The sequence below is a fragment of the Phocoena sinus genome, chromosome 7 (genome assembly GCF_008692025.1).
Source record: "Phocoena sinus isolate mPhoSin1 chromosome 7, mPhoSin1.pri, whole genome shotgun sequence".
NCBI lineage: Eukaryota > Metazoa > Chordata > Mammalia > Artiodactyla > Phocoenidae > Phocoena > Phocoena sinus.
Window position 1 is genome coordinate 26959508 of NC_045769.1, and position 27907 is coordinate 26987414.

A 27907-nucleotide genomic window follows, 5' to 3' on the forward strand; every position below is an offset into this window, starting at 1 on the left:
AACCCAGACTGGGACTTGAACCCACAGGCTGGGACTCGAACCCAGCCAGAACCCAAATTAGGACTTGAACCCATGGGCTGGGACTCAAATCTGGCCAGAACCCAGATTGGGGCTTGAATCCACGATCTTTTAATTGAGAGCACACTTGGTCTCAGGACTTAGTGAACCTCAGGTTCTTGATATCTCATTGCAGAAAGAATTCAGTGAGAGACAAAGTGATAGATAAGAAGTGGATTTATTTAGAGAGAAACACACTCCACAGACAGAGTGTGGGCCACCTAAGAAGGCAAGAGTCCCCAAAATACAGCGTGGTTAGTTTTTATGGGCTGGGTAATTTCATAGGCTAATGAGTGGGTGGATTATTCCAACTATTTCAGGGAAGGGGCGAAGATTTCCAGGAATAGGGCCACTGTCCACTTTTTGACCTTTTATGGTTGGCCTCAAAACTGTCATGGCGCTGGTGGGTGTGTCATTTAGCATGCTAATGTATTAAAAAGAGCTATGATGAGGCTCAAGGTCCACTGGAAGTCGAATATTCTACCATCTTGGACCTAGCTCGTTTTAACCAGTTTTTGTCATGTCCTATGGCTATGTCATTCTTTTAAAGGTTGTGTCCTTCCCCCTTACCTCCTGTTTCACTGAGGCAATTGTTTATTTTTTCACACTATGTCATCTCTATGAGGACCTTAGGAGTGGAGGTGGGGACCTCTCTAGTGTTATTATTGGGAATAGTTGTCTTCTCTGAGCAGCTGATTTGTTTTCATCTTCATCTATGCTAAGGTTTTCACTTGTTTCAGTTAACACAACTCATCCTTCTAAAAAAAATTTGTCTTTGTTATTTACCTTATTTTATCTATCATTAGACTACTTTCCTGATCTTTTAAAGAATTCAGATTAATTTAGTTATAATTAACAAACAAAACTGTAAAATATACATTACGGTGACCCAACACATGTATATTCTTTTCCTGATTTTTAAGAAGAGGAATTATTTCTGCAGTGTCTCCAGAGGATTTAATCTTCTTCCCTTTCTTCTCTATTCTCGGTTATGGCAGAGAAAAATCATGGGCCATTCTTACATTGTGAGAGTTTTGTCCAGGGCAACAGTTTAAGAGAACAAAATAGGTTATGAAGTTGACTATGAGTGTCTCCCCTGTTGAATCTTTAAAATATTATTCTTCAATGAATTAAATATAGCAGGCCTCCTACTTATAAAAAGGTAGTATTCTTATACTACCTTTTTGAAATTCAGAATCAATTTTTGCATAGAAACAATATTGTAAGTAGGGATTATGAAATCAGGGTAATTCACAGAAGCCTGGCCCATAATATAAACTGTAATCAAACCAAATAGAATTATAATTAATTTAATATAGTGAAAACTTATATTCTTTTGTATATATTTACTTGTGAAAAACCTACTAGAGACTTGTACAAATTTTGGGTAGACATTTCAGATACTTTCGAGAGCTTTTGGATTGATGATACTGTCAAGTCTAATTTAATTTTTAAAATATCAAGTGAAACAGAAACTTCTTTTAAATATATTCAGATTTCTTGACAGCCGTATTTGTGCATTCTATGAAAACAGTCATTGAGATGGGATCAACAGTTGGGTCCTTTTATCATTGTAAAAGTTAGTAGTACTGTTACAAGTATAGGTAAAAAAGAAAATGTTACTTTTACCAAGCATCATTTGTAATATATTACTGTAAAATAATAAAATGTATGTTTAATACAATATCTGAATATGTTATTTCTAAAGTGATATATTCTCTAAATTATAGTGTAAACTAAGACTACTTATATATAACATATAATCTATAGGTGGTTTCCATCCTATGTAAAGTACTTATACATGATATAAGCTAGCCCACAACAATTATTTAATTTGTCCCATCTTGAAATACTCTATGCTTATATTAATGTTTTAGTCTATTTTTCATTCCAAGAATATAATATTTTAGCCACATTAGGCATTTAATACCTTTCCAACTAGCCTATAGGAACTTATTGACATTTTGCCCCCAAAAAAGTATGTATATATGTATGTGTATATATATATATACACACATATACATACATATATATGTATATATATATATACACACACATATATTTAATAATAATATGTATTATTCTTTGCAGGGGGAAGTGTAGTAAAAGGGGTAGGAAGGGAAGAAATTTTATGACGAGAACTGTGAAACCATTAAGATCATATCTGTGTAATCCTATTCCCCCTTTCTCTCCTGTCTTCATTACTTCTGAGGGATTAAGGGTGAGGACAGTTGGAGTGAAGAAGCTAGGGAATGTGGGGAAAGTTCAGCAAGCCAGGTGAGGAATGTGTATGTATGAAGGGTAGGCAGGGAGTACAGAGGCAGCTAGATCCCTATTCATTTCTCCAGTTACTTACATTCCAGAAAATACTCCATCAAGGTTGAAAACCTGTGTCTTTATTAATAACTCGTCTACTCTGTAAGCAATGAGAACTTTGGCCTAGAGAGTACTTTTTCTCAGTGGTGCAGTCCTGCCAACCCTGGCTGGCAGCAACAGGGTTGGGGTTCTTTAGAGTGCTCTGAAAAGAGTTAATATAAATATAAAGTTAGGTTATTGTTTGGATGTTTGTAACTTTGATATTTTGATTTATGAAATTAGGAGTACTTAAATATAGAACTCAAGTGGAAATGCTAGTGACCAAAATATCAGAAGGTTATATCTGAAAATATTCTAAATTTTAGTCAGAAATGTTCATATTCTGCATGTTCATATGAACATTACATTCAGTAATGTTCATATTACTTTATTCTAAATGTATCATGCTTTTAATGCTAATAACTAAAACCAATAAGAGAAATAACTTCTTGTATGTAATTTATGACAATATTTTGCAAGCCTAACCCATCAAATATACGTTATTTTAGCCACACATGTTTTAAATCAGTGACTTTTTTACAGTTAAACTGTACTTCCAAATGTCTATTTTCTGATTTCCAAGGAATAATAAAAAGCATGGTTCGAGAGCATTGTAATGTTAAAATTGATCTAGCAATTTGTTTTCATTGCAACTCTTTAATTGCTATTTGTCTAGGGGATAGTGATCCTAGAAGAATGTCGACTTCCAAAAGACATTTTGAAAAAGCAAATCCAATTCGCAGACCAAGCTGTTTCATTAAACACTACAGGGAATCCCCAGATTCCTCAGGAGAGTCAAGATCCTTTACCAGAGCAAGATTTTGAAATGTCACCAAGTAGCCCAACACTACTTCTTCGCAATATAGAAAAACAGGTAATGTGAAGTAAGAGTAAAGTGTGAGTGGCATCAAAATGACTTTCAATTGATTTTATAAACTCTTCAAATAAACGTGTGTCTCTGATTAAGATATTGGTTATTAAAGTTGGCCGTTTGACATTAAATACAATTAAAATATTTAGTATATATAGTCTCTATTATAATATCGATATAATTAAAGTTATTTAAATATAATATGTGGGACTTCCCCAGTGACGCAGTGGTTGAGACTCCACGCTCCCAATGTTGGGGGCCTGGGTTTGATCCCTGGTCAGGGAACTAGATCCCACATGCATGCCACAACTGGGGAGCCCACATGCCACAACTAAGAAGCCCGCCAGCTGCAGCTAAGACCCTACACAACCAAATAATAAATAAATTTATAAAATATTAAAATAAATTAAATAAATAAATATAATATGTAAAGTGTTGGTACATAGCTATAGGGTGATAACTCATTTATATTAAGGTTGGAAAATCTTGTTTTCTAACAAAATAGCTTATCATTGGACTTTTCTCATGGGGAAAGAACAGTGGTACCACTTAATAGATCTGAATGGGGTGTTTGATTAATTTAGTGATAGAAAGTTTTAGTGAAAGATAACATTAAAATACAGATTCTTTCATTAAAAAATGATCATGGAGATAGAGAGTCTAATAAACTCCTAATAAATTACTTTGACTCCAAAGCTTTTCCTGGTATTTAAATCCTCTTATGGATGACTCCAGAAGTTTAATTATTCTGTCCTATATTTATCCTTTGAAATCAAAACATTTTTTGCAAGATTAATATTTAAAATTTATTTCATATTATTTATAAAATTTAAATGAAGAAGAGGTTACATATATAATAGCCAAAATATCAAATGTATAGAAATAGACAAGAAATATGAAGGTATTTTATAAAAAAATAAATATCAACTGCATTACATAAAACAAGAATAAGAATAATTGAGTCATAACTTGTACTTGAATAGGAAAACACATCACTGCAAATCACAGTAAATTTATTAGCCCAATGTGAACTTAATAAAAAATAGCACTAAGACTTTTTTGAAAGCTGATTGTTGATACTAATATCTACAAAATAGTAAATGTGCAAAAATGTAGATGCATTTAAAATACTGAATGTAATATAAATCAAATATTTTATTTGGTAAGCAGACTAATCAAAAAACTAAGGAAATAGAAAAAATATTAGCCATTTCTTTTAATGTAGACTTTGGTGGCTCTTAAACAAACCTGGCTTTCTAAGAGTTTGTTAACTTGCAACCAGATTGAATCTGCCAGAATATACTCAGTTGGGACCACAGCTGTATGATTACATTATTCCAGTGGGTAATATGTATTCTCATCCCTGCCCACATTTAATTTTTCTGTTGTTGTTGTTGTAGTTGTTGTTTTTTCTGACATACATTGTGAAATAATATAGTACCAGATTACTACTGTCTTAATCCTGGTAAGTCAGAATGTGGAGTAACTTCTCCCACCCCATATTTGTTAAGTTTGCAATTGCCTAGAGCTTTTTTTAATTTTCCAATTTCCAATGCATTGTCAAAATACTATTATGAATATTTTATAATTCAGAAAGTTATTTTGTAATTACCTGGTGTTAAACTGTAATGTACTCTACCATATAAGTGGTGTTTTCAATCAATACTGATTATATTCCTCTTCCCTCTTTTTTTTTTTCCCTCTCCTCATCCCTTGGGATCAGTACCTTTTCATTTTGATCCTAGTTATTTCACACGAATAACGTGAGCACTTGATCAGTAGGCCTTTGACTCTTTTTACCTGTAGGTCACTACTTATCCTTTGGAAAGAGTTTTCTTGTATTTTTTTCTTTCTTTTTGTTTAATATTTATTTATTTTATTTATGTATTTAATTTATTTTTTTGGCTGTGTCGGATCTTAGTTGCAGCTTGCAGGGTCTTCGTTGAGGCACGCAGGATCTTTCGATGTGGCACGCAGTCTCTTCCTTGCGGTGCTCGGGCTTCTCTCTAGTTGTGGCATGCGGGTTTTTTTTTTTTCTGTAGTTGCAGGGCATGGGCTCCAGGGTGCATGGGCTCTGTAGTTGTGGTCCGTGGGCTCCAGAGTGCATGGGCTCTGTAGCTTGTGGCAGGTGGGCTCTCTCGTTGAGGTATGCGAGATCAGTAGTTGTGGTATGCGAGCTCAGTAGTTGTGGCACGCGGGCTTAGTTACCCCCCAACATGTGGGATCTTAGTTCCCCCACCAGCGATCGAACCCACTTCCCCTGCATTGTAAGGCGGATTCTTTACCACTGGACCGCCAGGGAAGTCCCTCTTGTATTTTTTCTTTCTCCTTGGTAGCACCAGTTTGTTTGGTTGGACCTGAGTTCACATCAGAACTGGCTAGTTTGCTGGGCCCAGGGCAAAATGAAATCACACAGCCCTTTGTTAAAAAGTTTTAAGTTTTAAGCCAGTGACAGCAGAACATTAGCCAAACATGGGATCCTTCTGAGGGCAGCCCCATGTTACTGCACAGGTTGCTCACCTATGAAGGTGGCTTTGGGTATCATGTTCATTTTAAGTCCCATTGCTGACAGGAGTGTCAGAGGCTTTGGGAGGGAAAGGAACCAGGAGTTGTGAGAATACTAATGGCTCTAGACATGGAGAGGAAAAGGATGCAGAAAGGGGCAGCACCAATCACTTGTAGAGGTCATTTATAAATTACCTGTGAACAGGTAGTGTGCTCTTGAAACACATGCTAATAATGTTTTTATAGGCCAATTAAAAATTAAGTTGTTTTCAAATACTCATTGAAGAAGACAGTCTAGGGGTGAGTAAATGGAAGAAGGGGTGGCAAGCCTGATATTACACATATTTTTTTAAAAATATAATCTATTGGTATATAACTGTTTGCCTGCCGTAGTGGAACTTGAGTATAGATCAGGTAATCCTTTGACTTGATTAAATTTACTGTTAGAGGAATGTTTTGCTTACCAAACTTATTTATGTTCCTCAAAAACAACTGAAGAGTTGGCAGTTAAGATATAAAGGCACTATTGGGTTGTAGACTGATATGTGTTTTAAAAAATAACATTGATTCATAGTATTAATGCATACTTCCATTATTAGATAATATATTTTGTTCATAAATTGAAAGGTGACATTATTTTAGAACTTCAGATAATTTAAAATAAATTTCACACAGGTATATTTACATTAGAAACTTCATTATAAATAGCTAGTAAGTGTTTTGACTTTTAAAATTGTTTTTTTTTCAGAGTTCAAATTATGCCTCTCCTAATTTTACCTTTATATTCATTTTTACCGTGAATTTTCTATCCCAAATATGGACTCAAGTATATGAGGTTTTCTTGGGCAGGCGTGGGGTGGTTGTTAGGGTAAAGCTGGAGGTTGGTTGTGATGCTGTCACTCTGGACCAATTATTCACACATACTGATTAGCGACCTCCAATGGCTAAGAAGATTTTTAGATATTTTTGAAGGTGGAACAATGAGAAGAGTGTACTCTATAAATTTCTTTGTATGACCAAATTAATGAATACTTGATAGATGGATAAAGAGTGTATTGATGATTTTGAAAACTAACTTTAATCTAAAAATGTATAATAATTTAAAAAATAAAGTCATTAGATATGTATTATTTTTCAAGAAAATAAGTGGTGAAAACATTTCAGGGTCTTCTTCGTGGAAGACTTTTTGAAGAGTTCAAATATTATATTTAGCTCTATCATATTCTCTAGTCTCATTTCTAATAGCATGTTATTTGTTTCATACAAATAGAGTTGCAAAATAATTATTCCATATGCCCTCGTATTTTAGAATAGAATATCTTTCAGTTAATAAAACTGTGAAATATGTCTATATATTTTTAAAATATAGTCACACTATATCAAGTAAGAAAACCAGATTTTAGAAAATTGATGCAGCATAATTTACTTAAAAGGATGTGTGTGTGCATGTGTGCATACACTCATGCTCACATATATTCAAAATAAAAAGTTTTTTCTTGGGGTATGGATATATACCAAGATATTAGCAATGGTTTTCTCTGTGAAATATGATTACAGGTTATTTTCTTTTCATTTTTGAAACCTCTTCATACTTTCCCTTTTTTCTACAATGAACTATGATGGATTACATGTGTAATGAAAAATGTTATCCTTTTGTAGAAGTGTACTGTTTTCCATTGATGTGGTTTATGCTTATTATAATTGTTGTATGTGACTGTTTTGAGAATAATATAATATTTATTGTATATTACAAATAGCTTACATATAAGTTTGGGATAAGGGTCAATGAAAATTTGGGGTACCTGAAAAAACTGGTATATTCAAATTAGGAAAAATATTGAGAAGCAGTATGGTATAGGATTCAAGCCTAAGTTTGAATCCTAGCTCCATTTCTTACCAATTTTATAATCCATGATCGAGGTGCTTAATCTGTCTTTGCTTCAGCTTCCTCATCTGTAATTGATTTTAATAATAGTAGTATCAGTAGTTCTAATATTATCTACTTTGCAGGTTGGTTGTAAAGATTAGAAATATTCTATGTTTAGTGCTTGGTATAGTACCTGGCACATAGTGAGCACTTAATAAATTATAGCTATGAGTTTGTTATTATTAATTTGGCTGCGTCAAAAAAAATATTTATGTAGATTCTATCAGCTGAGCTTAAATGTTATAGAGGATAGGTTGAGTAGACAAAAGAACTGAAGCAAAAAATGATATGGAAAAAAAGAGTACTTTAAAATGTAGATTTATTTATAATAATGGAAAAACCAGTAATGGTGTAAATTGTCTTTGTAGAGTAAAATATTTACTAAAACATAAACATTTACTTGTTTCATGAGAAGTTAAACTTTAATAGGCACTAAAGGTCTGAGATTTAACCATATTCCTTGCTTAGCAGTAGTAAAAGACTTACTGTTTTCTTGCAGAGCGCACAGTTGACTGAGATCATCAGCAGTTTGATTGCCCCTCTCAACTTGTCCCCAATGTCATCACCCCTCTCCTCTAAATCCTGTAGCCGTAAATGTCTGGCTAATGGCATTTCCAGGAGGTAGGTGTCAGTGGGATAGTTTTGCTTCTAAATTTGGCTTTGCTTATTTTGTTTTTATTTTGTTTTGATCTTTTAAGTATTATAGCTTCTTTTTTCTTCTTAAGCATTATTAGAGTACAATCAATAAATCATGGATACATTTTTAGATAACATCAAACTTTTATAATTAAGGGAACTATAAACCTGAGAATGAGGGATAAAGCTTTCCAGGAAGTTTCTAAATTTTTATAATGTTTCTAAAAATGAAAAACAGTGATACCATTTGCTACAGAAGTACTGCCATATTTAATATACCTTCCATTTTATAGTCTTCAGCTCCATACTGCCCTTGCAATACATTTTAAGAGTGAAAGACCCTACGTATAGTTTGGGCATGGAAGATTGATTGGTAGATATCATCCATAAAATTCAGCTTAAGTTTTACTCATGTTGTAAATGAGTCATTTTGGTGGGGTTTTTTTGTTTTGTTTTGTTTTTATTTTGGCCGCGCTGCACAGCATGTGGAATCTTAGTTCCCTGACCAGGGATCGAACCCGCACCCCCTACATTAGGAGCAGGGAGTCTCACCCACTGGACCGCTAGGGAAGTTCCCCTAAAATGAGTCATTTTGTATCTCAGCTTTTATAAGGTAAATTTTTTACTAAATGTAATTAATATAATAATTCCTATAATCCTTAGCAATTTATTATATCATGTTAGCAAAAAATATAGATATTATGAATCCTCTTTTGGGAACAACATTTGTTTTCTTTATTTTGCTTACATTTCTCTTTGAATCTTTCCTTTTAAAGATGCAGTTAGAATTTAAAAAGCTACTAGAATATTACTTTGTGTGTGCATCTAATTGTTTTTTCAAATAAAATTGCAGTGAGGGCTTCTTTGCTTTAAGTACCATAAAAGGACTAAGTGTAATTTAGTATCAGAAATATTTATATTAATAATTATATGATTTATTATTAAATTAAAAAATAAACCAAGAAAGGAAGATTCATACCATGGTGAAAATTATGTGAAGTAGCTATCAGCTTCTTAATGAGACTAGTGGATATAAACTAAGTCTTAAAATAAAAATGCTGTTATTTTATTTTTATGTCTAATTTATTATTTCGAAAGTCTAATTTTTAATACTTTTACAGTTTTGTTTGTACTGGGTCATGTTTACATTGTTCTATTATGGAAACAGTTATTCTACTGGTTTTGCTTTATTTTTGTTAACTTTATATTCATTCCTTATAACACTGATGATTCACTTTGAAAGGAAAGATTCTCATATGTTTACAGGATAACTATAATATCTTCATTTATGAGACCATTTCCTCATTAAGAAAGTCATAATTACAAGTTGAGCCATTAAACACCATCAGATTGTGATTTGGGGCTAAGTCAATTTTAGGTAATATTTTATTTACCTAACTAGGCATTACACTATTATACGTATACGTGTGTGTGTGTGTGTGTGAGTGTGTGTGTGTGTGTGTGTGTGTGTACTAATTTTCATTTTAATGTACTTACCTATATTTTTGGTCATTTATTCACAAAGTATTTATTGCATAACTGTTTGCTGTATGCCATATAGTCAAAGTCCTAGGAATACAATGATGAAGACAAAATCTCCACTTTTAAATAGCTTACAGTCTAGTAGATGAACCATGTCATTGTTTAAACTAACATATAATAATAATAGAATTGTTTGCAGTTGTTTGAATATTTGCTTTAAATAACTGTCATAGTTGAAAAACATACCTCATAAAGATATATAAATCCAAATGAGAGACCAGAACCAAGATGGTGGAGTAGAAGGACGTGCTCTCACTCCCTCTTGTGAGAACACCAGAATCAAAACTAGCTGCTGGACAGTCATTGACAGGAAGACACTGGAACTCACCAAAAAAGATACCCCACATCCAAAGACAAAGGAGAAGCCACAATGAGATGGTAGGAGGGGCATAATCACAGTAAAATCAAATCCCATAACTGGTGGGTGGGTGACTCACAGACTGGAGAACACTTATACCACAGAAGTCCACCCACTGGAGTGAAGGTTCTGAACCCCACGTCAGGCTTCCCAACCAGGGGTTCCAGCAAGGGGAGGAGGAATTCCTAGAGAATCAGACTTTGAAGCCTAGTGGGATTTGATTGCAGGACTTCAACAGGACTGGGGGAAACAGAGACTCCACTCTTGGAGGGCACACACAAAGTAGTGTGTGCTTCGGGACCCAGAGGAAGGAGCAGTGACCCCAGGGGACACTGAACCAGACCTACCTGCTAGTGTTGAAGGGTCTTCTCCGTCAGAGGTGGGGGGTGACTGTGGCTCACCGTGGGGACAAGGACACTGGCAGCAGAAGATCTGGGAAGTGCTCCTTGGCGTGAGCCCTCCGAGAGTCTGCCATTACCCCACCAAAGAGCCCAGGTAGGCTCCAGTGTTGGGTTGCCTCAGGCCAAACAACCAACAAGGAGACAACCCAGCTCCACCCATCAGCACTCAAGTGGATTAAAGTTTTACTGAGCTCTGCCCACCAGAGCAACAGTCAGCTCTACCCACCACCAGTCCCTCCCATCAGGAAACCTACACAAGCCTCTTAGATAGCCTCATCCACCAGAGGGCAGGCAGAAGAAGCAAGAAGAACTACAATCCTGCAGCCTGTGGATCAAAAACCACATTCACAGAAAGATAGACAAGATGAAAAGGCAGAGGGCTATGTACCAGATGAAGGAACAAGATAAAACCCCAGAAAAACAACTAAATGAAGTGGAGATAGGCAACCTTCCAGAAAAAGAATTCAGAATAATGATAGTGAAGATGATACAGGACCTTGGAAAACCAATGGAGGCAAAGATCGAGAAGATGCAAGAAATGTTTAACAAAGACCTAGAAGAATTAAAGAACAAGCAAACAGAGATGAACAATACAATAACTGAAATGAAAACTATGCTAGAAGGAATGAATAGCAGAATAACTGAGGCAGAAGAACTGATAAGTGACCTGGAAGACAGAATGGTGGAATTCACTGCTGTGGAACAGAATAAAGAAAAAAGAATGAAAAGAAATGAAGACAGCCTAAGAGACCTCTGGGACAACATGAAACGCAGCAACATTCATCACATTACAGGGGTCCCAGAAGGAGAAGAGAGAGAGGAAGGACCCAAGAAAATATTTGAAGAGATTATAGTCGAAAACTTCCCTAACATGGGAAAGGAAATACCCACCCAAGTCCAGGAAGTGCAGTGAGTCCCTTACAGGATAAACCCGAGGAGAAACACGCTGAGACACATGGTAATCAAATTGGCAAAAATTAAAGAAAAATTATTGAAAGCAGCAAGGGAAAAACAGCAAATACCATACAAGGGAATTCCCATAAGGTTAACGGCTGATTTCTCAGCAGAAACTTTACAAGACAGTAGGGAGTTGCATGATATACTTAAAGTGATGAAAGGGAAGAAGCTACAACCAGGATTACTCTACCCGGCAGGGATCTCATTCAGATTCAATAGAGAAATCAAAGGCTTTACAGACAAGCAAAAGCTAAGAGAATTCAGCACCACCAAACCAACAAACCTGCTCTACAACGAATGCTAAAGGAACTTCTCTAAGTGCAAAACACAAGAGAAGAAAAGGACCTACAAAAACAAACCCAAAACATTAAGAAAATGGTCATAGGAACATACATATAGATAATTACCTTAAACGTGAATGGGTTAAATGCTCCAACCAAAAGACACAGGCTTGCTGAATGGATACAAAAACAAGACCCATATACATGCTGTCTACAGGATATCCACTTCAGACCTGCAGACACATACAGACTGAAAGTGAGGGGATGGAAAAAGATATTCCATGCAACTGGAAATCAAAAGAAACCTGGAGTAGCAATACTCATATCTGACAAAATAGACTTTAAAATAAAGAATGTTACAAGAGACAAGGAAGGACACTACATAATGATGAAGGGATCAATCCAAGAAGACGATATAACAATTATAAATATATATGCACCCAACATAGAAGCACCTTGATAAATAAGGCAACTACTAACAGCTCTAAAAGAGGAAATCGAAGGTAACACAATAATAGTGGGGGACTTTAACACCTCACTTACACCAATGGACAGATCATTCAAAATGAAAATAAATAAGAAAACAGAAGCTTTAAATGACACAATAGACCAGATAGATTTAGTTGATATTTATAGGACATTCCATCCAAAAACAGCAGATTACACTTCCTTCTCAAGTGCGCACAGAACATTCTCCACGATAGATCACATCTTGGGTCACAAATCAAGCCTCAGTAAATTTAAGAAAATTAGAATCATATCAAGCATCTTTTCTGACCAAAATGCTATGAGATTAGAAATCAGTTACAGGGAAAAAACGTAAAAAACACAAACACGTGGAGGCTAAACAATACGTTACTAAATAACCAAAAGATCACTGAAGAAATCAAAGAGGAAATCAAAAAATACCTAGAGACAAATGACAATGAAAACATGACGATCCAAAACCTATGGGATGCAGCAGAAGCAGTTCTAAGAGGGAAGTTTGTAGCTATACAAGCCTACCTCAAGAAACAAGAAAAATCTCAAACAATCTAACCTTACACCTAAAGGAACTAGAGAAAGAAGAACAAACAAAACCCAAAGTTAGCAGAAGGAAAGAAATCGCAAAGATCAGAGCAGAAATAAATGAAATAGAAACAAAGAAAACAATAGCAAAGATCAACAAAACTAAAAGCTGGTTCTTTGAGAAGATAAACAAAATTGATAAACCATTAGCAAGAATCATCAAGAAAAAGAGGGAGATGAGTCAAATCAGTAAAATTAGAAATGAAAAAGGAGAAGTTACAATGGGCATCACAGAAATACAAAGCATCGTAAGAGACTGCTACAAGCAACTCTATGCCAATAAAATAGACAACCTGGAAGAAATGGACAAATTCTTAGAAATGCACAACCTGCCAAGACTGAGTCAGGAAGAAACAGAAAATATGAACAGACCAAGCACAAGCAGTGAAATTGAAACTGTGATTAAAAATCTTCCAATAAACTAAAGTCCAGGACCAGATGGCTTCACAGGTGAATTCTATCAAACATTTAGAGAAGAGCTAAGACCCATCCTTCTCAAACTCTTCCAAAGAATTGTGGAGGAAGGAAAACTCCCAAACTCATTCTATGAGGCCACCATCACCCTGATACCAAAACCAGACAAAGATACAACAAAGAAAGAAAATTACACACCAATATCACTGATGAATATAGATGCAATAATCCTCAACAAAATACTAGCAAACAGAATCCAACAACACATTGAAAGGATCATACACCATGTTCAAGTGGGTTTTATCCCAGGGATGCAAGGATTCTTCAATATACCCAAATCAATCAATGTGATACATCATATTAACAAATTGAAAAATAAAAAGCATATGATCATCTCAATAGATGCAGGAAAAGCTTTTGACAAAATTCAACACCCATTTATGATCAAAACTCTCTAGAAAATGGGCATAGAAAGTACCTACCTCAACATAATAAAGGCCATATATGACAAACCCACAGCAAACATCATTCTCAATGGTGAAAAACTAAAAGCATTTCCTCTAAGATCAGGAACAAACAAGGATGGCCACTCTCACCACTATTATTCAGCATAGTTTTGGAAGTCCAAGCCATGGCAATCAGAGAAGAAAAAGAAAAAAAAGGAATCCAAATTGGAAAAGAAGAAGTAAAACTGTCACTGTTTGCAGATGACATTGTACTATACATAGAGAATCCTAAAAATGCCACCAGAAAACTACTAGAGCTAATCAGTGAATTTGGTAAAGTTGCAGGGTACAAAATTAATGCACAGAAATCTCTTGCATTCCTTTACACTAATGAAGAAAAATCTTTAAGATAAATTAAGGAAACACTCCCATTTTCTACTGCAACAAAAAGAATAAAATACCTAGGAATAAACCTACCTAGGGAGACAAAAGACCTGTATGCAGAAAAGTATAAGACACTGATGAAAGAAATTAAAGATGATACCAACAGATGAAGAGATATACCATGTTCTTGGATTGGAAGAATCAATATTGTGAAAATGACTCTACTACCCAAAGCAATCTACAGATTCAATGCAATCCCTATCAAATTACCAATGACATTTTTTACGGAACTAGAACAAAAAATCTTAAAATTTGTATGGAGACACAAAAGACCCCGAATAGTCAAAGCAATCTTGAGGGAAAAATATGGAGCTGGAGGAATCAGACTCCCTGACTTCAGACTATACTACAAAGCTACAGTAATCAAGACAGTATGGTACTGGCACAAAAACAGAAACACAGATCAATGGAACAAGATAGAAAGCCCAGAATAAACCCACGCACCTATGGTCAACTAATCTATGACAAAGGAAGCAAGGATATATAATGGGAAAAACACAGTCTCTTCAATAAGTGGTGCTGGGAAAACTGGACAGGTACATGTAAAAGAATGAAATTGGAACTCTCCCTAACACCATACACAAAAATAAACTCAAAATGGATTCGAGACCTAAATGTAAGACCAAACACTATACAACTCTTAGAGGAAAACGTAGGAAGAACACTCTTTGACATAAATCACATCAAGATCTTCTTTGATCCACCTCCTAGAGTAATGGAAATTAAAAAAATAAGCAAATGGGACCTAATGAAACTTCAAAGCTTTTGCACAGCAAAGGAAACATTAAATAAGACAGAAAGACAACCCTCAGAATGGCAGAAAATATTTGCAAACGAATCAACGGACAAAGGATTAATCTCCAAAATATATAAACAGCTCATGCAGCTCAATATTAAAGAAACAAGCAACCCAATCCAAAAACGGGCAGAAGACCTAAATAGACATTTCTCCAAAGAAGACATACAGATGGACAAGAAGTCCATGAAAAGCTGCTCAACATCACTAATTATTAGAGCAATGCAAATCAAAACTTCAATGAGGTATCACCTCACACCAGTTAGAATGGGCATCATAAGAAAATCTATAAACAACAAATGCTGGAGAGGGTGTGGAGAAAAGGGAACCCTCTTGCACTGTTGGTAGGAATGTAAATTGATACAGCCACTATGGAGAACAGTATGGAGGTTCCTTAAAAAACTGAAAATAGAATTATCATATGATCCAGCAATCCCACTACTGGGCATATACCCAGAGAAAACCATAATTCAAAAAGACACATGCACCCCAGTGTTCATTGCAGCACTATTTGCAATAGCCAGGTCATGGAAGCAACCTAAATGCCCATCAGACGAATGGATAAAGACAGACGAATGGCTAAAGAAGAAGTGTTAGATATATACAATGGAATATTACTCAGCCTTAAAAAGGAATGAAATTGGGTCATTTGTTGAGACGTGGATGGATCTAGAGACTGTTATACAGAGTGAAGTAAGTCAGAAAGTGATAAACAAATATCGTATCTTAACACATGTATGTGGAACCTAGAGAAATGGTACAGATGAACTGGTTTTCAGGGCAGAAGTTGAGACACAGATGTAGAGAACAAATGTATGGACACCAAGGGGGTAAAGCTGTGGGAGGGTGGGGTTGGTGGTGTGATGAATTGGGCAATTGGAATTGACATGTATATACTGATGTGTATAAAATTGATGACTAATAAGAACCTACTGTATTAAAAAAATTAAATTAAATTAAAAAAAATAATTCCAAATGAAAGAAATGTACCATTGGCTGCATTTACTAAATCATGATAGTTTTTCAGTCCTACCTACTAATAATCAAAGGTTCTTGTTGAAATCAGCTAGTAACTGCCATCTTTCCCGATGTTAAGTACTCGTTCGTACAAACTAATTTGGAAGTTTATAACAGTTTTGAAACCTACTAAAATTCTTTGATAGATTTAAGAGCAGATAAAAATTCATCCTCCAGTTTTTTGAAGTGTGCTGACATATGTGTTTTAATTAATTTTATTCATTTCACTAATGTATTTATTTTTGACAACAGTCAACTTTTTTTTCAAATCCTTTGTACATAACATGAATTTTTTTCAAAAAGCACTAATTTTCACATTTGCTATCAAAATATAATATTTCCCTTGAAGGAAAGATTGTATTTATTTTCTAACATTTGCTAGAAAATGTAATCCAGCTACCTTTCATCAACTCGGAGGGGTGAGAAAATGTAGAATGTTAGAGTTTTTTAAATGTATAATTGATCTTTAAGTTTAATAAGTCTTGGTACCAGATAATAAGCAAACTGTTACGTGTAACAAAAGATTTGGGGGATATTCCAGGTCTTATTAAAATTTTTGTAAAAAATTCTATTTATGATAATATATACCACAATATACAAATATATTTAACCAGGAACCTAGAAACTGGAATATATTACAGATAAGAGAGTAATAACACTGAAGGAAAAGAAAATTTTGAAGATATGTGGTCGTTGTGTCCGATGTCAAAGAGAGGTACTAAAATATATCTCTTGGTTTTGTCAGTTATAAATTGAGACCTTAGCAAGAATGTGTAGTTGCATGACAGAGAGATGAGAGTGGGTTAAGGGAATGGGAGATGAAATAGAGAGGAGTCAAGATTATATTTTTAAGGCTGCTCACTGTAAAGGCTGTAATAAAATGTATGTACAACATCAAGGAAGGTGTTTTTTGTTTTTAAGTTGAAAGAAATGTAAGCATCTTTATTAAAATAAAGAGAAGGGAAAGAGCTAGAGATGGGAAATGTAGAGATACATACCACAAAATTATGGTGGGACCTTATGACAGGAGAAATCTACTTGTTCCTTGAAAGTGGAGTGAAAGAGATTAAAATGGATGTAGATGCAGTTGTTTATAAAGTGACTATAGCTAAATTAAAAGTAGGAAAGGGGGCTGAAGGAGTTTGGTAAAGGTTTGGATAGACATTGACAAGTAAAACACAGCCCTTTCCCTGTGTTTTCCTCTATTCCCTTCCTTATTCAGTGGCAGAGAAGCCTGCCCCTGAAGAAGGATGGTATGTGATTTCTAAGGGGGTTTTTCTTGTGTGTTTTTTTTAGTATCTTAACTATATTGTGAAAAGTACATGGTATTTGTAAAACTATTAAAGTATTATTTAATTGAATTTTTAATAAAATAAATGCATAGTAGTGAAATTCTATAAATTTAACAGATTATTCTACATTACTCATATTTAAGAATGTTACCATAGATTTTGAAAATTAATAGGATATATAATTTCACATTATAGTAACATATGAAAAAGTTTTGATTTAGGGATATCTATATTGAAGCAGTGTGAAATTTATTTATTTATGAACCTTTTTTTTTTTTTTTTTTTTTTTTTTTTTTTTGCGGTACGCGGGCCTCCCACCGTTGTGGCCTCTCCCGTTGCGGAGCACAGGCTCCCGACGCGCAAGCTCAGTGGCCGTGGCTCACGGGCCCAGCCGCTCCGCGGCATGTGGGATCTTCCCGGACCGGGGCACGAACCCGTGTCCCCTGCATCGGCAGGCGGACTCTCAATCACTGCGCCACCGGGGAAGCCCTTTATGAACCTTTTGACTCTGGGAGTAAAATGGCAAATGAGGCCTAGTTTTATTTCTTGTAGCTTTCTGTTTTTTCCAATATTATTGTTATTTTTTTTCTTTACATATAGTTTTATATGAACGAAACATCTTTCAAACTTAAAGCTTTTCAGGAGTAAGGGCTTAGTCTAATTAATGTTATTCAAGCTTCATACTTAACCACAAAGCACTTTCTGAAGATATCCTATTAAGCATATAAATAGTATTCATTGTATGTATTTAAGTAAATGTGAAGGTAAGAAAATTCATCATTTGAGAATTTTTAAAATTCAGGTAAAATGTACATACCATAAAATTTACCATTTTAACCATTTTTGAGTTTAGTGGCATTGAGTAATTCACATTTTTATCAGTAGTTGCCATCCTCCATCTCCAGAACTTTTTTCATCTTCCTGAATTGAAACTCTATATCCATTACATAATAACTCCACATTCTTCCTTCTTCCCAGTTCTTAGCAACCACCATTCTACTTTATATCTCTATGAATTCGACTACTCTAGGTACCTCATATAAGTGAAATCATACAGTATTTATCCTTTTGTGACTGCCTTATTTCACTTAGCATAAAGTTGTCAAGGTTCATCCATATTGTAGCTTGTGTCAACATTCCCTTTTTAAAGGAATAAAATTCTGTTTTATGTATAGACCTTTTTTTTTAACTTTAAATCAGTTTATTGACATAGTAACACAACACACTTGCCTCCCTGACCCCCCCATCCCCCTCACCCAATCTAGATCTCTCCCACTTCCTTCTCCCTTAGAACAAGCTGTTCAGTGAAAACAGAAAAGGGCAGACCACTTCTGCATCCCCAGTCCCATGCCTAAGCCCTGTGGAGCAGGTCTCAGGCACTACTCAGAACCTGTTAGGGAGGGAGGGGGAAAGTTAGCACTAGACTCAGCTAGGCAGAGGCATCCAATCCCCAAGAACAGATTCCCCCACAGCACCCAGGCCCTGAGTTGCTATTTTATTGGGACCAATTTTGTTTATCCATTGATCTTTGTATGAACATTTGGGTTGCTTCCTCCACCTTTTGGCTAGTGTGAATAATGCTTCTATGAACATGGGTATACAAATATTTGTTTGAGTTCCAGCTTTTTATTTTTTGGATATGTACCCAGAAGTGGAATTGGGGAATTGAATAAGAGTTTTTGTAATTGTTTACTTAGAAAATGAGAAATTATTGAATGTCGTTAATGATATTTCTAAGCCAAAATCTTAAAAAAAGCAAGAACCCAGAAAAGTAAACAAAGCACAGCAATCTACTTTGTCTGAGGCCAAATTCTGTCAAAATTAAGTTGAGGTTTTGATAGCTTTCTGGGGAAAGAGAAAAATCAAAGCCAAATCTAGGAAAATCAAGTGAAGTTTTAATAGCTTATGGGGTTAGAAGATGATAAGTCAAAGCCCATGGCTTTGCCTATAGTAGAGCGATAAAATGAAATCCTGCCTATATTTAGCTGAGATCACCTTCCTCCAGGAGCTACACCTTCACAGTAAATGTAAATAAGAAAGAAAACTGATTCCCTTTCCTGAACCCTCCTACACTGTTGGTGGGAATATAAATTGGTGCAGCCACTATGGAAAACAGTATGGAGTTTCCTTAAAAAAATAGAGTTGCCATATAATCCAGCAATCCCACTCCTGGGCATATATCCAGAGAAAAACTCTAATCTGAAAAGATTCATGCACCCCAGCATTCATAGCAGCACTATTTACAATACATGTAATACAAATACAAGCCAAAACATGGAAGCAACTTAAATGCCCATCAGTAGATGAATGGATATGTTTGCAATAACCAGGACATGGAAGCAACCTAAGTGTCCACCAACAGATGAATGGATAAAGAAGTTGTGGCATGTGTATACAATGGAATATTACTCAGCCATAAAAAGAAATGGAATTGAGTTATTTGTGGATGGACCTAGAGGTGGATGGACCTAGAGTCTGTCATACAGAGTGAAGTAAGTCAGAAAGAGAAAAACAAATACCATATGCTAACACATATATATGGAATCTAAAAAAAAAAAAAAAATGGTCATGAAGAACCTAGATGGGACAAGATGGGAATAAAGACACAGACCTACTAGAGAATGGACTTGAGGATATGGGGAGGGGGAAGGGTAAGCTGTGACAAAGTGAGAGAGTGGCATGGACATATATACACTAGCAAATGAAAATAGATAACTAGTGGGAAGCAGCCACATAGCACAGGGAGATCAGCTTGGTGCTTTGTGACCACCTAGAGGGGTGGGATAGGGAGGGTGGGAGGGAGGGAGACACCAAAGGGAAGAGATATGGGGACATATGTATATGTATAAGTGATTCACTTTGTTATAAAGCAGAAACTAACACACCATTGTAAAGCAATTATACTCCAATAGAGATGTTAAAAAAAAATAGACGAATGGATAAAGAGGATGTTGTATGTATGTATGTGTATATATATATATATATATACATATACATACAGTGGAATGCTACTCAGCCATTAAAGAATGAAATAATGCTATTTACGGCAACATGGATGGACCTAGAGATTATTATACTAAGTGAAGTAAGTCAGACAGAAAGACAAATACCATATGTCATCACTTTTATGTGGGATCTAAAATATGATACAAATGAACTTATTTACAAAACAGAAGCAGACTCACAAACACAGAAAACAAACGTATGGTTACCAAAGGGGAAAGGGGTGGGAAAGAGCTAAATTAGGAGTTTGGGATTAGTAGATACAAACTACTATATATAAAATAGATAAACAACAAGATCCTACTGTATAGCCCAGGGAACTATATTCAATATCCTGTAATAAACCATAATAGAAAAGAATAGGGAAAAGAATATATATTCATATTCTTTTTCATATCCTTTGCTGTACACCAGAAACTGACACAACCTTGTAAATCAACTATACTTCAATTAAAAAAAAAACTGTTTCCCTTTTCCCATTCTTGGGGCACCATGGGGAGAGTTGCCTTGGTGCTGAGCACAGCAGAAGATAAAGTTAAAAAAGCAAACCTACTTTGAGATAGTGTGACCATGATGGGGACTTTGACATGGATTTTCAGTCCAAATTTGTATCAATGAGTCATCCAAGGAATGCCTAGTTTAAAATGGTTCTAGAATGGATGACACTACAATGGTTCTAGAATGGATGATGGCAGAGGCAAATGCAGATTCTCTCTAGAGGAAGGCACCTTCTTTCTTAGGCCCAGGAAATCCTCATGAATAATTTTTCAAGAGCAGTGATCAGCACACAGTCAAATATAATCAAACATGAGGGCACAGGGCAAAGACAGTAAGAATAAGGAGAAAATAACAGCAAAAGCAGATCAGAAAGTTTTCAGATATTCGAATTATCAAATGCTGATTATTTAAAAAACAGTGCTTATTCTGATTTTAGAAATAAAAGAGGCTTAAAAATACCTGCAGGGAAGAATCCATAAAAGTGACTAGCACATTTGAAAAAGGTCCAAAACTTCTGAAAAATGCTGAAATTAAAAACCAAGTGAGTTTGGCAGCACTGTGGACACAATTGGAGACAGAATTCATAATGTAAAAGATAGATTAGAAGAAAAGTTCCAGAATGTAGGAAAAGAGACAAAACAATAGAAAATACAAGAGTCATTTAAAAATGTGGAGAACATGGCCTTCCCTCGTGGTCCCGTGGTTAAGACTCCATGCTTCCACTGCAGGGGGCATGGGTTCAATTCCTGGTTGGGGAACTAAGATCCCACATGCCACCAGGTGCAGCCAATAAAAACAAAATGTGGAGACTATATTGAGCAGGTCTAATATGAGACTTAATTAGAGGCCTGGAAGATGAGATAGAGGCTGGAGCAGAAGCAATAGTTGAGGAGGTATTGGATGAAAAGTTACCTGATCTGATGAAAGACATCACATTCAGGAAGTCAAACACAGATTCCTGAGCAGGACAAATAAAAAGAAGTATACCCCTAGAAATAGAGAGGAAATGTGTGGGGGGAAAAAGCAAAAACAGAAACAAATGGAATATCTAAAAGCAACAGTGGGGGCAGGAAAGGAGGAAGACATTACCTTAATTGAAGCCAGAGTTCAGCTGACAGCTGACTTCTCAAGAGTAATAATAGGAGCCAGAGTACAGTGAAATGATATCTTCATTGTGTTGAAAGAAAATAACTGTCTATCTAGAAATTCTATACTCAGAGAAAACATCTTTCAAGTCTGACCTTGAAACACAATTGTTTTCAGACAAAGCAAAACTGAGAGTGTGTCACCAGTAGACTCTGATTAATGATAACCATAAAGGGAGTGTTTCAGGCAGTGGAAAGTGATGATCCTTTTGAGAGATGCAAGAAGGGATGAAGAACAAATAATATGGTAATAACTATATGGTTATATGTGAACAAACAGTAGAAAATATGTCTAATAGGGTTAAAAAAAATTCCGTGGCAACAACAGCATATAGGCCAGGAGGAAGGTAAATGGATTTAAATTATTCTCAGGAGGCTGGTAAAAGTACAGAAGTTCCTTGACTTACAATGGTCAGACTTACAGTTTTTCAGCTTTATGATGGTGCGAAAGTGATATGTATTCAGTAGAAACTATATGTCAGATTTTGAATTTGGATCTTTTCCTGGTCTAGTGATATGTGGCATGATAATCTCTTGTGATGCTGGGCAGTGGCAACAAGCTGCAGCTCCCAGACAGCCACAAATCATGAGGGTAAACAGCCAATATACTTACTTTCTGCACCCATGCAACTATTCCATTTTTCACTTTCAGTATAGTATTCAATAAGTTACATGAGGTATTCAACATTTTATTATAAAATAGGCTTTGTGTTAGGTGATTTTACCTCACTGTAGGCTAACATCAGTATTCTGAGCATGTTTAAGGTAGTCTAGGCTAAGCTATGATGTTTGGGATTATATGCATTTTTGACTTAAAATATTTTCAATTTACAATGGGTTTATCAGGATGTAACCCCATCATAATTTGAGAAAGATCTGTACTGATTTAACTTTTGATGTTTCTACATTAAGTATGATGGAGAGGTCCCCATGTGGCAGGGGTTTCTTAGGTGCTGATAATGTTCCTTTTCTTGACCTGAGTGGTAATTATGGGACAGTGGAGTAGGTGAGGTATTGATTCATATATACAAGTTACACGTACCTTCTCAAAAGATAAATGTTTTATATACTTAACTATAGGTATCTTATATTTTACAATAAAAAAGTTAAAATAAGGTAAAAATTGTACACTTCAAAAAGGATAAATAGAAAATACAATTTTTAGTACTACGTTGTTAAAATTATAACCATAAAATACCAAAATTTTAAGGTAGAAGTAGGAATGTGATATTTAATTCGTTGAAAGTGAAACAAAGAGAATTAAATCTCACTTCAATGTTACCTTAAAAGTTACTGATAGAGACTGGTCCAGTTATTGGTTTCATTATGGTATCTAAATATTGATATTCTCTTGCTTCTAAAAATTTTGTAAAGTCTTAACCAACATTTGACAGTCATTAAGTCTACACTGTAACCCAGTTTCTACAATTCTATCATCTTAAATGGCACATGTTTTATCTACTAAAATGTAGTATATCACTCATCAGGTCATCAACTAAGAGTTTTAAGTATGTCTTGCAGTAAACATACCAGCTACTGGGAGACAGTATATAATATATATTAAAATTGTGGATATATTTCTTTCAAATCCTTAGCAGGGTACTGGTCATTGATTTACAACTATTCTTACTCTTTTAAAGAAGTACTTCAAAGTGGCCAGAGTTACGATAAGTATTTGAGGGCATATGTAGAGCCTTATAGGCCAGCTATTACTGAAGACAACTGTCACATAGGTACTAGGAGTCACTGAGGTACCACCTATTTTTCCATCATATCTCTTGGGAAGATAAAAAGTTGCTGACTTGTTTTTGGTCTACCTAATTTGTTTGGGACTTTGTAAACCCAGGTAAACACACTGTTGGATTTTATTCTCATTACACTAAACATACCTTCTCAAAAGACCATCTTGGGCATTTAATCTCCTTCTTCCCCCCTAGAAGGTTTTAACTTTTGTTAATTCTTAATTATAGTGGTTTTTAATTTAGTGGTTTTTGGGTTACTTGAGATTTTGGAAGTATACCCTTTTTACATATACTTTTTGTTTTGACATTTTGTGACCTTGAGCAAGTCAGTTAATCTCTTTACATCTCACTTTTTTTTATCCTAAATTTACTGGAATACAAATATTTTGTAAAGTAGATTCTAATGCTAATATTCTTCAGTTAAATGCTTATTTGTAAGGAATTCCATTTTTTCAAACAAATTAAAAATAAAAACAAAAAGGTCTCAATACAGCCTAAAATGTATATCTTTTTGTAACATCACTATTGTGCTTTGATTTTGATGTTTTATGTTAGCTTAAATCTAGAGATTTAGTGAATAAAGCGAAATTACTATACTCAACATATCTTAGTAACTTTAAAGGATAATCTAGAAGTTATTATGGAAAGAAGTATCCAAGACAGTAGGAGAAATGATAATTCTATTCAAATGTTAAAAACTTTCATATAAGCCATTGAGAAGAATTGTTTAAGTAAAATTTATTACATATTGCCTTTCTTGGATGATACTGAACTTAATTCAGTTTTTCTTTGATAACTCAAGCTCATCACTATGGCCACATCCTCAGAGGCTATTGAGATTAATAATTGTTTATCTATAAAAGAATTCACTTAATAGTCAACAAATACCTACTGAGTGATGGCAGCGTGCCAGGCTTTGGATTGGATTGGGATATGATGTTGAACAAAACCAGGTGTGATCTCTGACCTTATGGTGTAGAGTCTAATTGGGTAAAAATGACATCAACCGAATAATCACACAAATAAATGTGAAATTTAAAATCCTGATCAAATGCTATGAAGAAAACTCACTGCATTGTTAAAATCGTTTTGGAATCAGATGGGTCTGAGATCAGTCCTAACTCTGCAACTTGGTAGCATTGTGATTTTAGGCAACTTTCTAAATCACAGTTGAAATAAGAATAGTTTGCTTCCTGGGTTGTTGTGAGGATCAAATGAGATGACAAGTGTGATACAATTTTGTTATTATTTTTTGCTTGTTTATTATCTGTGTCCTCCTGGATGAGAATGTAAGCTCCATGAGAGTAGGAATTTTTTTGGTCTGTCTTATTAACTGCTATATTCCTAGCATCTAGATCAGTGAGTCATAACATGGACACGAATAAATACTTTTTGAATGAATGGAATGACTTTTAAGATTTCTTTCAGGTAATCAGCATTCAAAACAAAAATATTTTGTATTTATTTGCTTTTTCTCTCCCATAGTCAGATTGGTATTTCAGTTGTTGGTCTCATGGCTGTCTCCTGAAATTCTGCTTCCTCTCAACAAATTTAACTCTGGACTAGAAAATCAGATAACCAAAGTTAGAGTGGTAGAAGTACCTGTACTATAATAAGAGACATTATGTAGTAAGAGAGAAGGCCTCTCTCTTAACAGTAACAGGAGTGAGCTTTCATACATGGACTTACTAAGATCTTTTTTGGTTATTTAAAAGGGTTTTGCAATTTCAGCTGTATTCTGTATATTTGGACTTACCAGATAAGTAAACTCATAAGTGCTTCTAATAAAGCATTCTCATTCTAGCTTTATATCACATTATATCATAAGTTTGGTATATAGTTAGGTTGGAAGAAATTTAAATTTTGAATTTTTAAAGTTTGGTTACCTATTCTATGTATTAATTTTTAGTGGACCATGTAGAACTTAATGCTTGATATAATTTTTTAAAAATATTTAAGGTAGGGCTTCCCTGGTGGCGCAGTGGTTGAGAGTCCGCCTGCCAATGCAGGGGACACGGGTTCGTGCCCCGGTCCGGGAAGATCCCACATGCCGCGGAGCGGCTGGGCCCGTGAGCCATGGCTGCTGAGCCTGCGCGTCCGGAGCCTGTGCTCCGCAACGGGAGAGGCCACAACAGTGAGAGGCCCGCGTACAAAAAAAAAAAAAAAAAAAAAAAAAATATTTAAGGTAATTTTTATAATATCCTAATGATCTTTTTCTTTCAATGTCTAAAGTCAATTCACTTGGTTAATTATTTTTCAGGGCAACTGTTTTTTCCACTCTTTTTTTATTGATTCCCAACCCCCATCTCTTATTTAATGGAAGTATCTCCCAGAACTCAGAATTGTTTTCTTAGCTTTATTAATCTTGGCAGCAGGGTTTAAGATGAGTCACCAGGAACTGAGCAGCGAAAAAGATTGAGTCTTCAAACAAATGAAGCATTACATTTTACCACCATAGAGACAGTTATTGGTTTTTAGATCTCATACTCTAAAATGAAGATAAAATGTTGTAAATGCATCCTTATTTACCCCATGGGGTATTATCTCTGGGAAAGTGAATTTCTACTTGAAATAATGACTAGATTTTTGTTGTTGTTTGTCTTTACTTTAATGAGTCCCAGAATATGATATGAAATTAAATTCTAATTAATCATTGTCATGCTACTTAATTCCACTAATGATAATTATCTCACGAAATGCAACGATTCTTTCTAATTGGGCATCACAATTGAAAAACTGCTGCTAAACGGGTAAACTAATAACATATAAAGTAATTCTTTTACCCTCATAATATTTTCAATAGTCACTTTTCAGTTATGAGAAAACATTTTTAGCAGCAAATTCCAGGCTGAAGTTTTCAAAATAATTTTGGGTTTCTATGAGTGTCATTAACTATTGTATTAGCTAGATGTACATCAATAAGGAACTAAAACTTCTCCTGCTGTGTTTTTAAAATAATACCAGTAGGAATTATTTTCCTTTGTAAAAACTTTACTTTTCCCTTTTAACCTCTATTAATATAAGTCTGAAACTTAATGTTATAGGAAATGTTTAAATAAATTGTGATGCAACCACTGGAAGGCATATCATATAACTATTAAAAAATTATGTGTAGGGCTTCCCTGGTGGCGCAGTGGTTGAGAGTCCACCTGCCAATGCAGGGGACACGGGTTCGTGCCCCGGTCCGGGAAGATCTCACATGCCGCGGAGCGGCTAGGCCCGTGAGCCATGGCCGCCGAGCCTGCATGTCCAGAGCCTGTGTTCCGCAACAGGAGAGGCCAAAACAGTGAGAGGCCCGCGTACCACACACAAAAAAATTATGTGTATAGAAGGGATGTAGTCATATAGGAACATACTTCCTTTGGAATGTTAGGTGGAAAAATCAGGATGCCAAAATCATTGTACAGTATGATTTCATAGGAAAAAAAAAAGATTTGAAGGATAAAATTTTAAGTTTTTATTAAAGCTATATTTGTGTTTAGATGATGAGATTTTGAAAAATATTTTAGCTTTTATTTTTTGCAGCTTTTTTCTATTTGCAAATTTTCCTTTAAAATGAAAAATATTAATTAGTAAAATAGAAAGTCTCAATTTCAAACTGTATCTTATATGTCAGAAAAACAGCTCACAGGTTATATTGAAGAATCTGAACCGTACTCCCGAACTATAGATTAGCTAGACATGTTTGGCAAATTTTATGTCACAATACTCAGAACAATATAGCTATCATATTGGCTTCCTAGTCCCTTTGCCTTTATACTTTGTAATTTCAAGTCCCACTTGAAATTAAGAGCTGGAGATAAGAATAGCAAATAACACTGCAATAGTCGGTCTCTTTTTCTCTCAACCTTTATTATGAAAAGCTTTAACATATAGAAGGCATAGCAAAGTGAATCAACTTATTCCCAGCTTTAACAGTTGTCAAGATTTTGCTACTCATTTCAGCTATTTCCCTCCCTGACACATTTTTTTCCTATGCTTTTAAAAAATAAATTATATTGGTTGTTATTTTAACTGTGAATACTTCTGTATATTTCTCTGATAAGCTTTTTTTCAACATACCCACCATGTTGTTATCATCTGCTTTTTTTATTATTCTTATATTAGTCATAATTTATCACTATCATGAAATTCTCTATATTCATATTTTCC

At 35.0% G+C, this 27907-nt stretch overlaps 1 protein-coding gene across 12 annotated transcripts in view; it reads left to right on the top strand.

Moving 5' to 3' along the window:
* Positions 1-27907, top strand: part of KANSL1L (KAT8 regulatory NSL complex subunit 1 like) — a 165912-nt gene that overhangs the window by 59994 nt on the left and 78011 nt on the right. For all 12 annotated transcript variants that reach the window (XR_004350823.1, XM_032638329.1, XM_032638339.1 and 9 more), the window contains 2 exons: positions 3089-3286; positions 8215-8336. Coding sequence is in view for 11 of the 12 variants with exons in the window: in XM_032638329.1 (XP_032494220.1) it covers positions 3089-3286; positions 8215-8336 (320 nt within the window). In the remaining variant the exon portion in view is untranslated. The remainder of the gene's footprint in view (positions 1-3088; positions 3287-8214; positions 8337-27907) is intronic.